The sequence below is a fragment of the Lucilia sericata genome, unplaced genomic scaffold (assembly GCF_015586225.1).
Source record: "Lucilia sericata isolate MDLA Ls3-8-SP2 unplaced genomic scaffold, ASM1558622v1 Contig000159F_arrow, whole genome shotgun sequence".
Taxonomy (NCBI): domain Eukaryota; kingdom Metazoa; phylum Arthropoda; class Insecta; order Diptera; family Calliphoridae; genus Lucilia; species Lucilia sericata.
The window spans coordinates 386,506-403,389 of NW_023994189.1; the positions used below are offsets into that span (position 1 = coordinate 386,506).

The window sequence follows — 16,884 nt, forward strand, 5'->3', positions numbered from 1 at the left end:
AAAAGTGTGAGTTTTTTTACTTAAATGGCCGTAACCAAGACATTAATCATAAATTTTGGATTTATTTTTTTGGGTTGAAAGACAACACTTGTATCTTTAAAACAAAATATCCAATTTGAAAATCGGTTGCAAACTACCAAACATATATTGTTTTAAAGTTAAAACTTCAAAAATAGCTCTTTTTCACATCTTTTGCTCTTAAAGAGGAACTAAACGAAGTGATCGGGAGAAATTAAAAATATATTCCTACTCTATGGACTATAACGAAATGGAATTGGTATATGAGAACCCCTGCATTTTTTTGCTGTATCACTGTGTAATTGTTCGTCCGAAAATTGTCTTAGTCCTGGTTCATAAACCCTATAAAATATTCCCGTACATTGAGAATATTTAGTATTTCGGAGATGTTTTCAATTGCATGGTTTTAAATATAGAATGACTTCTAACATGATGTTTAATTTTATGATCGTGAGAGCTTTCATGTTCATTTCTCGTCAAGGTAGCGAAAAGGTTTCTTTATCAAGTATTGTCGACATGTGCTTAAAGAGTCATGTTTCAAAATTTTTTTTGCGATTGCATAGGAGTGAGCTGAGTATGTAAGCTAAGTTTTCGGGAAAATATGTGAAAGTTAGACTTCTTCGATGTTGTTGCGGAATGCGTTACCCACATAAAATATGACCTGAACTCTTTGCGAATGTACTGTGAATTTGGATCTTAAATTTGAATTTTAAAATACCTACGAATTATTTTACTGCGTGGTTTTGACTATTTACGCATAACGCTATGAATTTTCTGATGTTGATTTAATAATATTGAACAACAAAATTAAGTTAAAATCTGTGTATCACGTCGGAATGGAATATTTATATTTAAAATTAACTAGATTAACACTTTTGCTTACAATTTAAAAAAAAATATGAAATGTGACCTAACTTCATATTCCGGGATACCAGTATCAGTATTTAATTCTAAGGCAAATCATTATCCGTCTGCTATAAAAACACTTATTTCGATACATATACATTTATAAAAATTACAAATCACATAATACTTTACTTTATAAAAGTGAAACAATAAATTTGTAGGGCCTAGCTTCATCCTGATAAACGACCGAAACAATAAAATTCAAAGAGTCACCAACAAATCTGGGATTATTGAATAAAAATTGTGTATTTTAGTATTTATGAAAAATTTGGAGATATTTTTAATATTTTCTAACATATAGAGAATATTTTTTATTCATGATTTTTTTCGTTCGTCTTCGCGGACCCCCTAGGATTTTGCTACGGACCACTAGGGGTCCGCGGACCCCCTTTTGGGAACCGTTGGTCTAGTCTATAGTCTAGTCTATAGTCTAGTCTATAGTCTAGTCTATAGTCTAGTCTATAGTCTAGTCTATAGTCTAGTCTATAGTCTAGTCTATAGTCTAGTCTATAGTCTAGTCTATAGTCTAGTCTATAGTCTAGTCTATAGTCTAGTCTATAGTCTAGTCTATAGTCTAGTCTATAGTCTAGTCTATAGTCTAGTCTATAGTCTAGTCTATAGTCTAGTCTATAGTCTAGTCTATAGTCTAGTCTATAGTCTAGTCTATAGTCTAGTCTATAGTCTAGTCTATAGTCTAGTCTATAGTCTAGTCTATAGTCTAGTCTATAGTCTAGTCTAGTCTAGTCTATAGCCTAGTCTATAGTCTAATCTATAGTCTAGTCTATAGTCTAGTCTATAGTCTAGTCTATAGTCTATTCTTGCATTGGTTACAGTTCATTTTCCTGATTAATTTTAATATCTAAGAAAATATCTTAAATACAGATTATTAAATAAAAAGTGAAATAATTGAATTTTAATTTCCATAAACACTTGTCACATTTTCTCTGTTTGCCTGCTTGTTTGTCATCTCAAGAAAAGTGATTTTCTTAAAAAAAACAACTCATGTTGTTGTCTTATTTCTATATGATCATGTATCAAACTTTCACACATGATCGATTATTGAAAAAGAAATTGAAACGGAAATGCAACTGTGTAAATTGGAAAACAATCTATGTTCTATTAACACTTGCATTAAACCAATTCAAATAATGAAAAGTAAACACTGCAAATCACTTGAAATGGAAAATATTGTATCTAATAAGCAGAACTTATAACCCCTTAAAATGTATGACAAAAACATTTATTCAAAAATAATTGTAATTCTTTATAATTTGTATAAGTAAGTGGTGCCACCAAAAAAAAGTAAAACCACAAAATATTTAACGTTAACGACCTCTCTCTCTCTCTCGACAATGCCAGACAAATATCTTGAGTATTTTTTCATTTTGTAGTTTATTTGTAAAACAGTGAAAGTAAATTGTACAAGAAGAATACAAACAAAAAAACTATAAAAACAATACTTTAAAAAATGAAAAGGCAACAAATAATATTAACAAAAAATAAATAAAACAAAAAAAAAAAAATCACCAACAAGTACTTGGGTGTATTCTACAGATACTCAGTTACACTCACTTATACTCTTAACAGAAACGTGCTTGACATAAACAAAAAACAATAGCAGCCGCAGCAGTGGCTGAAAGTACTAGATACTTGTATGTAAAAATTTTGGAATAAATTTGTTGTATTGTAAATAGAGTGGCGTTTAGAGATAAAATCAAAATAATGTTTATCTTAAATGTTTTAAATAATTTTGGGAGTTATTTACATTCATTCATAATATATTGATTTCTGGTGAATTTTCACAAATCGCAATGAATTTTGAATATAACAGATTTTTCTAATAGGTTTACATACGACTTTCATTGTTTTCTAACTGACTTTTTCTAATTAGTCATATAGCTTCTCCGAAACTTGAAATTTCTAGCCTATAGTCTAGCCTATATTCCAGTTTAAAGTCTAGTCTATAGTCCAGTCTATAGTTTAGTTTATAGTCCCTTCCAAAGTCCTGTTTAAAGTCCAGTCTTACGTCCAGTCTATAATAGTTCAGGCTATAGTCTAATCCGTAGTCCAGTCTATAGTCCAATATCTAGTCCAGTCTATAGTCCAGTATACAGTCTAGTCTATAGTCTAGTCTATTGTCTGGTCTATAGTCTAGTCTATGGTCTAGTCTATATTACCAGTCTATAGTCCAGTCTATAGTCCAGATTATAGTCTAGTCTATAGTCCAGTCTATAGTACACTCTATTGACTGGTCTATAGTCTAGTCTATAGTCTACTCTATAATCTAGTCTGTAGTCTACTCTATAGTCTACTCTGTAGTGTAGTCTATATTCGAGTTTATTGTCAAGTTTATAGTCTACGCTATAGTCGAGTCTATAGTCTAGTCTACAGTCTACTCTATAATCCAGTCTATAGTCCAAAGTCTAGTCTATTCTTTAGTCTCCTCCGTAGTCAAGTCTATAACGTAGTCTATAGCCTAGTCTATAGCCTAGTCTATAGTCTAGTCTATAACGTAGTCTATAGCCTAGTCTATAGCCTAGTCTATAGCTTAGTCTATAGCCTAGTCTATAGTCTAGTCTATAGCCTAGTCTATAGTCTAGTCTATAGCCTAGTCTATAGCCTAGTCTATAGTCTGGTATATAGTCTAGTCTGTAGTCTAGTCTATAGTCCAGTCTTAAGGTTAGATTATAGTCTTCTTTATAGTCTACTATATAGTCCAGTCTATAGCTCAGTCTACAGTCTAGTCTATAGACTAGTCTGTAGCCTATTCTATAGACTAGTCTATAGGCCGGTCTATAGTCCAGTCTATTGTCTAGTCTATAGTCTGGTCTAAAGTCAAGATTATAGTTTATAGTCTAGAATATAGTCTAGTCTATAGTCTACTCTATAGTATAGTCTATAGTCTTGCCTAGTCTATAGTCCAGTATATAGTCTAGTATATAGTCCAGATTATAGTCTAGTTTATAGTCCAGTCTTTAGTCTAGTCTATACTCTAGTCTATAGTCCAGTCTATAGTCCACATTATAGTCTACTCTATAGTCTAGTTTACAGTCTAGTCTATAGTCTAATCTACAGTCTAGTCTATAGTCTAGTCTATAGTCTAGTTTATAGTCTAGGCTATAGTCTAGTTTATAGTCTAGGCTATAGTCTACTCTATAGTCTAGCCTATAGTATAATCTATAGTCTAGTGTATAGTCTAGGCTTTAGTCCTGCATATAGTCTAGTCTTTAGTCAGATCTTTAGTCTAGTTTATAGTATAGTATATAATCTGGTGTATAGTATATATAGCGTCTGAGTTTTTACGACCTTTCTCTTTGTCAATTTGTAGAATCATTTTCCTATAGGCCTCCAATTTTTAGTCCCTTGTGTTTTGAGTTAACTCTCCAGCTAGTTCTTCTCTTTCACCTTTCTATCTTACTCTTTGTTTATTTTAAAATTTTAACACTTCAATTAAATTTTTATGAAAAGAAAAAGGTTAATCACGTTTTGACCCCTTTTGTATTACCTTTTGAGGTAAGTATTGTGAAATGCGTGTGCAAACCATAAATAGAACCATTTTTTTGTGAAAATTAAATAACTTTTACTTTCGTTTTTTAATTTTGTTTGTTTAACCACAAACCTTTTTCTTCAATATTATTTACATTAAATCACACACATTAAGTTAAAAACTGTCGCATAATTTTGAATTGAGAGACATATAAAAATTATGTAATCGTTACCAAATTTAGGAGGAGATTATAATTATCTATTAATAAGAAATATAAAAAAACAAATTGAAATGAATTTCAAAATGTCAATAGAAAAGAAAGTGTTGAATAATTTATTCAAAATCAATATTTGCACAAATTATTAGGTCACTAAGCACACACACTCACATACAACAATTTCTCACATTTGTATTTAAGGTTGGTGCTGTCTTAAAACATTTAAACCACACTGTAATAATGATACCCAATACCGGGTAGTGGTAAATGTTAATAACTGATTAATTTTCAAAAAATATTTATAGCAAACAGTTTCAAACAAATTATTTATGTAAATTAAAGATTTTCCGTTGCTGGTAGTTATAGCTTTTGCCATTATTGTTGTTGCTGCTGCTTCTGCTCTAAACTTGAAATAGTTGACTAAATGCCAGAAAAATGGTAACAACCATGAATTCACACAATATGAAAATATCTTCTTCTATAGCTCTGTATGTGTTAATATCTCTGTGTGTGTGTGTGTGTAGAGCATGTGAATATGTAAATTATTTTGGTTTATATGATAAAATAAACTACTGCCAGAAATTCAAGTTTATTGTTGTAGAATTTCTTTCTTTGGCTGCGTTTTTATATGTTTGTCAGTCAGTATGACACAAATATAAAAATTGTGTTGTAAAATTTAAGAAAACATTTTATATGAAATAAAATATTAAAAAAAACACTATCAAGCCTGATTTGTGAAACTACCTTTTAAAAAAATATAAAAAAAAACATTTGCATGCTTGCCTGAATTTTTTTAAAAAAATATTTAGATTTAAATTAAACAAGTAAAAGAAAAACCTGAAAATGTTGTCTTAATAACTATTACCATTTTTCAGGTTACTACCAGAAGACTAGTTTGTTGTTTTTCTTTAACAAATTATTTAAACTTATTTAGTTTTACAAGATTTTGATCTTTAAATCAAAATTAATTAGAAATTTTATTAGTTTTCATTTTTAGATATCGACAATAAAGTTTTAAAACAATTAAGTGCTTAGTTTTTCCATGACCTACATTATATATAAAACTCTAACAGTAAGAATTTCGAAAGGACATGTCACTATTGGTTATAATTTCTCAATAGTCAATAGACTAGTCAATAAACTAATCAATAGAATAGTCAATAGACTAGTCCAGAGATTAGTCAATAGACTAGTCCATATACTAGTGCATAGACTAGTCCATATACTAGTCCATAGACTAGTCAATAGACTAATTAATAAACTAGTTAATAGACTAGTCCATAGATTAGTCAATAGACTAGCCAATAACCTAGTCAATTGACTAGTCCATAGACTAGAAAATAAACTAGTCAATAAAATAGTCCATACACAAGTCAATAGACTAGCCCATAGACTAATCAATACACTAGTTAATAGACTATACAGTAGAGTAATCATTAGACCAGTCCATAGATTATTTAATATACTAGTCAATTGATTAGTACATAGACTAGTCAATGAACTAGCCTATGGATTTATCAATAGGCTAGTCAGTAAACAAGTCAATAGTCTAGTCAGTAGACTATATATAAGACTAGTCCATAGTTTAGTAAGTAGACTAGTGAGTAGACTAATCATTAGATTAGTCAATTGACAAGGTCATAGGCTAGCCAATAGATTAGTCCATAGATTAGTCAATAGACTAGTGCATAGATTAGTTAATAAACTAGTCCACAGATTAGTCAATACACTAGTTCATAGATTAGTTCCTAGACTGGACTAGTCCATACATCAGTTCATAAATTTGACAATATATTAGTCAATGAACTAGTTAATAGACTATTCTATAGACTAATCAGTAGACTATTCAATAGTCTAGTCAATAGACTGGTTCTTAGTCTAGACTAGGTTATTGACTAGACTATAAACTAGTCAATCGACTAGTCCATAGATTTGTCAATAGAGTAGTTCATAGACTAGTCAATAGACTAGTCCATATACTACTTCCTAGACTAGTGCATAGTCTAGTCCATAGATTAGTTCCTACACTAGTCAATAGACTAGTTGGTGGACTAGAAACAGACTAGTCAATAGACCAGTCAATAGACCAGTCAATAGACTATTCTATAATCAATAGACTATTCAATAGTCTAGTTCATAGGCAAGTCAACAGACTAGTCCATATACTACTTCCTAGACTAGTGCATAGACTAGTCCATAGATTAGTTCCTATACAAGTCAATAGACTAGTTGGAGGACTAGAAATAGACTAGTCAATAGACTAGTCCATAGACCAGTCAATAGATTAATCAATGGACTAGTCAATAGACTATTCTATAATCAGTAGTAGTCTAGTCAGTAGACTAATTCATAGACTAGTCCATAAACTAGACTATAGACTAGTCAATCAACTAGTCCATAGACTTGTCAATAAACTAATCAATAGAATAGTCCATATACTAGTTCATAGACTAGTCAACAGACTAGACTATAGACTAGTCAATAGACTAGGCCGTAGATTAGTCCTTAAATCAGTTATATACTAGTCAATCAATAGATCAGTGAAAGAAACCTCTGAGACTAGTCCATAGATTAGTTCCAAGACTAGTCAATAGACTAGTTGGTAAACTAGAAGTATACTAGTGCATAGACCAGTCTATAGATTAGACAATAGACTATTCAATAGATTAGTCAATGTTCTAGCCAATAGACTATTCAATAGTCTAGTCAATAGACTAGTTCATAGACTAGTCCATAAACTAGACTATAGAGTAGACAATCGACTAGTCCATAGACTTGTCAATAGACCCTCGAGCGGACAGCGACAGTGAAATCCTTTCATAATCATAATACTAAACAGATCATAGAAGTGGTACTACGCGTGGTATGAGCAATATAATTTTTAATGAAAGATCAATAGATCAGTGAAAGAAACCTCTGAGACTAGTCCATAGATTAGTTCCAAGACTAGTCAATAGACTAGTTGGTAAACTAGAAGTATACTAGTGCATAGACCAGTCTATAGATTAGACAATAGACTATTCAATAGATTAGTCAATGTTCTAGCCAATAGACTATACAATAGACTAATCAGTAGACTATTCAATAGCCTAGTCAATAGACTAGTTCATAGACTAGTCCATAAACTAGACTATAGAGTAGACAATCGACTAGTCCATAGACTTGTCAATAGACCCTCGAGCGGACAGCGACAGTGAAATCCTTTCATAATCATAATACTAAACAGATCATAGAAGTGGTACTACGCGTGGTATGAGCAATATAATTTTTAATGAAAGATTTGCAAAATTTGTATATAAAATTGTACTACAAAATTCTAATAATATATAATAGATTTTAGAAAATACCACAATTTATAAAATACCATTTAAACTTTTAAAATCTAACAAATTTCTCTGTAATAAAATAATCAAAATACTTTCATTTTAAAGAAAAACAACAAATTTCTTACAACAAATATCAAGTGTTAATTTTAAACAATTGATTTTGTTTAAAAATTTGTTGTATTTAATAAAATTGAATAAAAACGTTTTGGAATGTTTTCAAAACAACTAATTGTGTGTGTGTACCAGCAAACATAGTAAGAGTTTTTTTTTTAACTAAAAGTTATTATTATTATTTTTTTTTATAATTTATTTAGCAAAATTTTCACTTTAACAATATTGCAAACAGAAATAGAACTTAATTGCTTTTGGTTGTGGTGGAATGAGTATTACAAAAAAAAAAGTTAAAGAAAAAGAAGACATCGTTTGTTTAAATTGTTTAATTGTAACACAATTATAATTACAATACAAAAGACAACTACATATGTATGTTGATGATGATGATGATGATAAACATGATGATGATAATGATAAACTATTAACACTATAATAAATGAAAACAAGTTCAGATATAAAAGACAACGACCATGCCAAAAGACTTGTTTTGTTATTATTATTACATTTTCACATTTTACAGATACATTTATACAGACATTTAAGAATTATTATTATTTTTTATTGTTGCTTATTACTATTTGTTATGATTTTGTATTTTTTGCTTTTATACCCTACACCAGAAAGTTCAGGGTATATTGATTTTGTTATGCATTCTGTAACATAACGATATATTGGTCACAGTCCTCCTAAAGCATAAGTACTTTAGTTCCATATACAATTCTAAGACGGACAATCTGTCTGTTGAGTTTTAGAGAAACCCAGGCCAATCTTTAGACGGGTATGATTCTGGACATTCCGGATCGAAGAATATTTTGTCATTTTGCTGGTGGGTATATAACATTTGTTATTCTTTCCTATCTTCTATAGATAAGAGCACAGTCATTCATTCATGTATTTTCGCTCACTCATTGAGCCCGTCACTTGTCAAAGTTTCTTCAAACATTTTTATGTGTCATTTTAAAGTGGTTGTTAGTGGGTCTGTGTTTATGGTTTTTTTCAGGGAGGGAGATGTGCGTAAAAACAGCTTTTTATATAAAAAAGTGTACTTCTCTCATTCATTTGTTGTTTTTTTTTTGTTATTATAACAGTATCACTACTATAAATCACCTAGAATAGTAGTAGGTAAGTTTTTTTGTTTGCAAAAAAAATGTGTGTATCTGATTCAGTGGTTAATTGAAAGCGTTAAAAAGAAGTTAATCTAGCATTAAATGGTCTAAATTGTACAAAACAAAGCAGAACAAACAAAAAAAGGTGGCAAAATGTCATCAAATGGTTTTATTATTATTTGAATAGTTGTTCTTTTTTGCTACAAGTAGTCCAGATACCAAAAAACAAGTAGTATTTTAGTTTAGCTTTTTTGTTAAGAGAGTGTGAGTGTAGTGTTAAGTGAATTTGATTACTTGTCTTAATTGGTATGTCCATTTGTGTTTTGCAGTTTCTTTTAATTCGTCTATCATATCCGTATCCGTTGTTTGTTTTATTTTCTTTATATTTATGTATTGTTGTTATTGTTTATTATCAATTTGTCGTGGATTTTATGAGCATATACCTGTTGCCATGACTTGCACTTGTCATAATATATTTATTAGGAATTATTAATGTTTGAGCACCCTACACTTAACAAGACTAATCAATATTATAGTCAATAGTCTAGTCAATAGGCTGTCAATAGTCTAGTGAATAGGTTAGTTAATAGTGCAGTCAATAGTCTAGATAATGAACTGGTCAATAGACTAGCCAATAGTTTAGTCGATAGTATAATCAACAGACTAGTCAGTAGACTTGTCACTAGTCCATCCAATGGTCTAATCAATAGACCAGTTAAGAGTCCATTAAATAGTCCATTCAATAGTGCAGTAAATAGTCTAGTCCATAAACTAATCAATGGAGTAGTTAATGGTCTAGTCAGTAGACTAGTCAACAGTCTAATCAATAGACTGTCTAGTCATTGGAATAGTTAATAGTTTAGTCAATATTCTAGTCAATAGTCTAGTTAATAGACTGTCAATAGTCTAGAGAATAGACTAGATAATAGTGTAGTAGTCAACAGACTAGTCAGAAGACATTGACAAGCCTATCCAATAGTCTAGTAAATATACTAGTCAATGAACTAGTCAATGGAGTATTTAATGTTCTAGTCAATAGACTAGTCAATAGTTTAGTCAGTATTCTAGTCAATAGACTATCAATAGTCTAGTGAATATACTAGCCAATAGTTAAGTCAATATTGTAGTCAATAGTATAGTCAATAGTCTAGTGAAGAGACTAGTTAATAGTATAGTCAATAGTTTAGTTAATGGACGGGACTAGTCAATAATTTAGTCAATAGTCTAGACAATAGTCTAGTCAACAGCCTAGTCGATTGTCTAGTCAATAAATTAGTTAATTGTCTAGTCAATAGTCTAGGCAATGGAATTGTCAATAGTCGAGTCAATTAATCAGTCAACTGGTCAATACACTAGTCAATAGTCTAGTCAACAGACTAGTCCGTAGACATGTCAATGGTCTGTCCAATAGTCTAGTCAATAGACTAGGCAATAGTCCACTAAATAGTATAGTCAACAGTCTAGTGAATAGACTAGTCAATGGAGAAGTTATTGGTCTAGTCAAGAGGCTGTCAATAGTCCAGTCAATAGACTAGTCAATAGTCCAGTCAATAGACTAGTCAATAGTCTAGTCAATATACTGTCAATAGTCTAGTGAATAGACTAGTTAATATTGTAGGGAAGAGTCTAGTTAATGGACTGGACTAGTCAATAGTTCAGTCAATAGTCCAGACAATAGTCTAGTCAATAGAATAGTCAATAGTCTTGCCATAAGCTAGTCAACAGTCTAGTCAATAGACTAATCAATAGACTAGTCAATAAATTAGTCAATTGTCTAGTCTATAGTCTAGACAATGGAATTTTCAATAGTCAAGTCAGTGAACTAGTCAATGGCCTAGTCAATAGACTATTCAATAGCCAGCCAATAATCTAGTCCTTCGTCTTGTCAATAGACTAGATCAATAGATCTTCCATTTTTTCCCAACAATGATATGCCAAGGTCATTTAAAAATTGCAATTAAACTCAAGTTCATTTCCCAGCAACTTTATTTCTAAAAGTCTAAAAACTAAAGCAATTTCTACAACATTTCCACTTTATATAAAATCCATACTTTGTCTGAACTCCTCTCTGCTTCCCATGGCCGTAACAAAAAAAAAACTCACTTTCTAAGGTTCATTAAATACATACTTATTCTATAGATAACTTGAACAAGAGCAGCAAACTAGTAAGTATTTATAAAAGATTTAGTAACTTCTTTTATGTTTTTTCCTATTATTTCTATTATTATTATTCCATTTTCCAACAAAAGGAATTCCACTTTACAAGTTTTTGTTTAGAAAAAAACACGAAGTAGAAGTAAAGTGTATCATGGCATATTTTAAATAATAAACTTTATAAAAAAATTGAAAAAAAAATTGTAATAGAAATAGAAAAGATAGACCTACTTGTTACCAATTGCCAACAATTGTTTGTTATAAGAAACACACTTACAAACAAACAAGTGTGAGTTCTTTTTGTTTTTTTTTTTCGATCAAATTAAGTTGTATGTGTTTGAGCGTGTATTTTTATTATAACTTTGGCTTTGACTTTTCTTTTAATGCCTTTGTACAACATGTAGCAGATTGTTAGTGGTAAGTTAGTAAGTAGTAAATAAGTAAGTATTGTGCAAATTGTTTATATTTATTTTTTCATTTTTGTTGGCACTGTTGTTGTCATTGTTGTCCTCATTGATGGCTTTAGTGTGTATATTGAATTGATAGCAAATTGTGAACAAGCAGCAGTGAAAGCTTTTTTTCACTATATACACATATTATTTATATAGTTTTAAGTGTATATAGATAGTTGTTTATATAAATGTTTTTATATATAAAAATAATAAGATTTGATTTGCTTTAAGATTGATCGCTTGGGGGCATGCGTAAATGTCCGAATATTGTAAACGGAAGACAGTGGTCAAGCAGGATTTTGAACTTTTTTCTAAAGCTTTAATAAATTTGACATACTTGATTAAGCTAGCATCTATGAAGTATGAATTTGAACTCAAATTAAGAACATAATTCCTGGAACTAAATTAGAACTGAACTAAAACTGAACTAGAACTGAACTAGAACTGAACTAGAACTGAACTAGAACTGAACTAGAACTGAACTAGAACTGAACTAGAACTGAACTAGAACTGAACTAGAACTGAACTAGAACTGAACTAGAACTGAACTAGAACTGAACTAGAACTGAACTAGAACTGAACTAGAACTGAACTAGAACTAACTGAACTAGAACTGAACTAGAACTGAACTAGAACTGAACTAGAACTGAACTAGAACTGAACTAGAACTGAACTAGAACTGAACTAGAACTGAACTAGAACTGAACTAGAACTGAACTAGAACTGAACTAGAACTGAACTAGAACTGAACTAGAACTGAACTAGAACTGAACTAGAACTGAACTAGAACTGAACTAGAACTGAACTAGAACTGAACTAGAACTGAACTAGAACTGAACTAGAACTGAACTAGAACTGAACTAGAACTGAACTAGAACTGAACTAGAACTGAACTAGAACTGAACTAGAACTGAACTAGAACTGAACTAGAACTGAACTAGAACTGAACTAGAACTGAACTAGAACTGAACTAGAACTGAACTAGAACTGAACTAGAACTGAACTAGAACTGAACTAGAACTGAACTAGAACTGAACTAGAACTGAACTAGAACTGAACTAGAACTGAACTAGAACTGAACTAGAACTGAACTAGAACTGAACTAGAACTGAACTAGAACTGAACTAGAACTGAACTAGAACTGAACTAGAACTGAACTAGAACTGAACTAGAACTGAACTAGAACTGAACTAGAACTGAACTAGAACTGAACTAGAACTGAACTAGAACTGAACTAGAACTGAACTAGAACTGAACTAGAACTGAACTAGAACTGAACTAGAACTGAACTAGAACTGAACTAGAACTGAACTAGAACTGAACTAGAACTGAACTAGAACTGAACTAGAACTAGAACTGAACTAGAACTGAACTAACTAGAAACTGAGAACTAGAACTGAACTAGAACTGAACTAGAACTGAACTAGAACTGAACTAGAACTGAACTAGAACTGAACTAGAACTGAACTAGAACTACTAGAACTGAACTAGAACTGAACTAGAACTGAACTAGAACTGAACTAGAACTGAACTAGAACTGAACTAGAACTGAACTAGAAACTGAACTAGAAACTGACTAGAACTGAACTAGAACTGACTAGAACTGAACTAGAACTGAACTAGAACTGAACTAGAACTGAACTAGAACTGAACTAGAACTGAACTAGAACTGAACTAGAACTGAACTAGAACTGAACTAGAACTGAACTAGAACTGACTAGAACTAGAACTGAACTAGAACTGATTTAGAACTGAACAAGGCTTTCCATCAAAAATATATTTAAAATATAAAGAGGATCGCTGTGATTGCTTATTTAAATGAAATGGTGATCATTTTTCGCTATTTTCTTAAATGAAGCATTAATTAAGGATCTGCAAACGATTAAGGTTTATGATCAAATAGAAGTCATCACAGGTTTTCTCTATTTTAGGACCTATAGCCGATTTTAGATTTTTTATGTGAAAATGTGAAAGTTCTCCAAATGATCACAGTTTTCAATATATTTCGTTTCGAGAGTTATTTAAGGATCTGCAGATTATTTATAGAAAATATGACTGATCACAGAATTTTAAAATTTTTCTGATTGAAGAGTTATTAAATGATCAATAGCAGTTTTTAGGTTTTTCATATACAAAATGCATTTTCATGGAAAATATAAGTGATCCTAAGATGATCACACTATTTTCAAAATCTATTTTTAACGAGAAATATGAGTGATTTCAAGTTAATCACAGGATCTACAAACGATTTTAGTTGTTTCATATAAAGGGATTTTTAATGGAAAATATAGTCACATCTCGTGATGATCGCAGTTTTTCACTGATTTTTTGAGTGAAACTTTTTTTAAAGAATTTACTAACGATTTTAGGTTTTTTCCTATACAAATTAATTTTTAGAGGAAAATATGAGTGATCACAGATTTGGATATTTAAGGATCTGCAGTCACAGTAAACCCTTTGATTTATATATAAATTCACTTTTTAAAAAATTTTCCCAATAAAAATTTTCTCACGCTTTATTATTATTTTTATTTATTTTTTTTTTTTTGTAATTTCACCTTCCCTTTTTTATTTTCTTAATATTCGCCCTAAATTCAACATAAACAACAACAAGTTTCTGTATTATATTACAGAGTACTGAGTAAAGTAGTTAGAGTATTAATTACTTACCACCATTAATGGTTTTAAATCCATGTGTTAGATTTATTAAAGCGGCAATTATAACTAAAGTGGTTACAATAAGTTGACCCCATTGTATGGCAAATGATCTTGATGTTGAGCTTGTAGTTGTGATAGGCGATCGCTGGTTCAGCGATCGTTTGTTTAAGCTTACAGTCATAATGTGATAAAATGTTATGTAAAGTCTTTGTTTTTTTTTTATGATAATAAATAGTTTATAAATTTAGTTGTTGTCATTAATGAATGAATTTGCAAATGAACCGTTTTGTTCTAAACTGTTGTTTTATTGTTTGCGTTTGTTTTTTGTTGTGGTGGTTAAAACGAAAGACTTAAGCAACAAACTTGTTTTTTTATTTTTATTATTATTTGTGTTTTTTTATTCTATGTTTCTATTTTATTTTTATTTTTTTTATTTTAACTTTATTTATTCCGCTTTTATGCTTTACGCACAATTATTGTTTTGTTGTGGTTGTTGTTGTCTTTGCTGACTTGGTTGTTGCATTGCAATTTTAATGCTAGAGAGAAATTCTTTAACAAAAAATTATAATTAGTTTTCTTTTCATCGTTTGTTGTTAGTTATTTGATTTGATTTTATTTTTTTTCTATATTTTCTATTATTTTTCTTACACAAACAATTTTTCCACTTTATTTTGTTTTATATTTTCTTATAAAAGTAGTTGCAAGTCGTTGTTGTTGTATTTTTTAAATTTATATTTTTAGACTTTACAAACAAATTCAGCTTTTTTTCAGTCTTTGGTTTTAAAAAGAACACTCGCGTTTAAAAACACTATTATTTGTTTTTTGTTGTTGTTGCTTAATTAAATAATTTGTTTTCAAATTAAATAAAAAATAATAATAAAAAGCCCACTTAAGAAAAATCTATTTAACTTTTATCTTTTTAACTAAACACGCACAATTTTAATTAGAATTTAAAATTGTGTAGAGCGTTAAATAGTTGTTTGCAACGAAATTCAATTCGTAAAGATGCAATTCAACTCAAAGTGGAGTAAGTGGCTCAGCGTACGACTAAAGTGGTGTAGAATGTCTGAAAACCACCTTAAATATGAAATCGTCGTGCTGTTTCAATTTACATACACCTGTTACTGGGTTTTGTCTTTTACGTTTTCTTCTTCGTCTTCTGTTGTGGCCAAGAAAGTACGAAAAAGTGTTAAAATCGTTTGTCGTCTATTTCTGGTGTACCCGTGTATTTGGGTGTGTGTGTGTGTGTGTGAGTTTGTCTTAGACAACCGTTTGTTTTTTGGTGCTGTATATGTTTTGAGAGACGTCCGCTCGCTTGGACGTTACAATACGAAATGTTTAAGTGTTGACCAAGTTTGTAAAAAATTCTTGTCTTCAAAAAGATAACGGACTTCGAATTTATGCTTAACACCAACTTTCACTTTAGCATGGAGCACAAGACGACCATGGCTTAGCAGTACTCTTAGTAGGCAACACCAACCAGTCACTCACTCGGCCCGCAAACAAGCCAGCCAGCCAGTCAGTCAGTTAGTTAGACAGCCAACCAGCAAAAGTAGTAGAGAGTAAATTTGTTGAGCAAACAAATAAACCAAGAAAAGCAAACCGGGTTTTTTGTTATTGTTGCTACTGCTGCTGCTGCTAAAGAAATTTTGGCCAAAAACTCTCCAACTTGCACGATTTGTATATTAACTTCCAGTTAAGTGTTTATATATTTTGTTTATATTTTTTGTATATTTATATTAATAAAATGCACTACTGCTATTTAACACATTTATATAAAATTATCTTTAAATTGTTGCAATATTTTCTGCTATTTTTTTTTTTTAGTTTTCTTCACCGTTAACGTTTTATTTTACAGCTGCTTTTGATTTGAAACATTAAGCCAAACAAAAAACTCAATAAAACTTAAAGAAAAAATACGTCTTCCGTTGTTTAAAATAAAACACGTCCGTTTGCTTTGCTGCTATTATGATTACTGAATCTCTGCTCGTTGGGTTGTCGATATTTTTAGTTAAAAACTTTTCTTCTTGCTCATCACAAATTTCTTTCTTTTACTTCGTCTTTTTTTCCCAACAACTAAACCAGAGTTAATAAAAAAACTGTTAAACTGACATTGATGTTAAGCTTAGCTCTCTGTCTGTTAAGTTAACAGCAGCTTGAAGTGTTAATTTAACATCAAGATTAAAATGATCATGAAGTTTGTAGATTTTTTATGATTTTCTAAAGTGATAAACAGGTGAATGAAGTTGCTTTAGTTAATGTATTTATTTATGTAATTGCATATAATAACCACTGGTTGGGATTTTTACCAACACCACTTGATGGCCTTGGAACATGTGTTAGACATTTGTTTTTGTACATATGTATTCCATAGAATTCCTTATAATGTTAACTTATAAACTGCAATAAGAAACTAATTTAATTCCCTTATTTATTGGAAAACTTT

The 16,884-nt window shown here is 30.5% G+C and overlaps 1 protein-coding gene across 2 annotated transcripts in view; it reads right to left on the bottom strand.

Annotated features, from left to right (window-relative positions):
- Nucleotides 1-16,409, bottom strand: part of LOC119601340 (serine protease filzig) — a 36,009-nt gene extending 19,600 nt beyond the window's left edge. The window contains exons 1-2 of one of the 2 annotated variants that reach the window (XM_037952192.1): nucleotides 16,276-16,409; nucleotides 14,451-15,272 (exon numbers count right to left, since the gene is read on the bottom strand). In XM_037952192.1, the coding sequence (XP_037808120.1) occupies nucleotides 14,451-14,619 (169 nt within the window). In that variant the 5' untranslated portion in view covers nucleotides 14,620-15,272; nucleotides 16,276-16,409. Of the gene's footprint in view, nucleotides 1-14,450 lie in introns of both variants that reach the window. The other variant, XM_037952193.1, reaches the window with a different exon arrangement.
- Nucleotides 16,410-16,884: the final 475 nt, after the last annotated feature.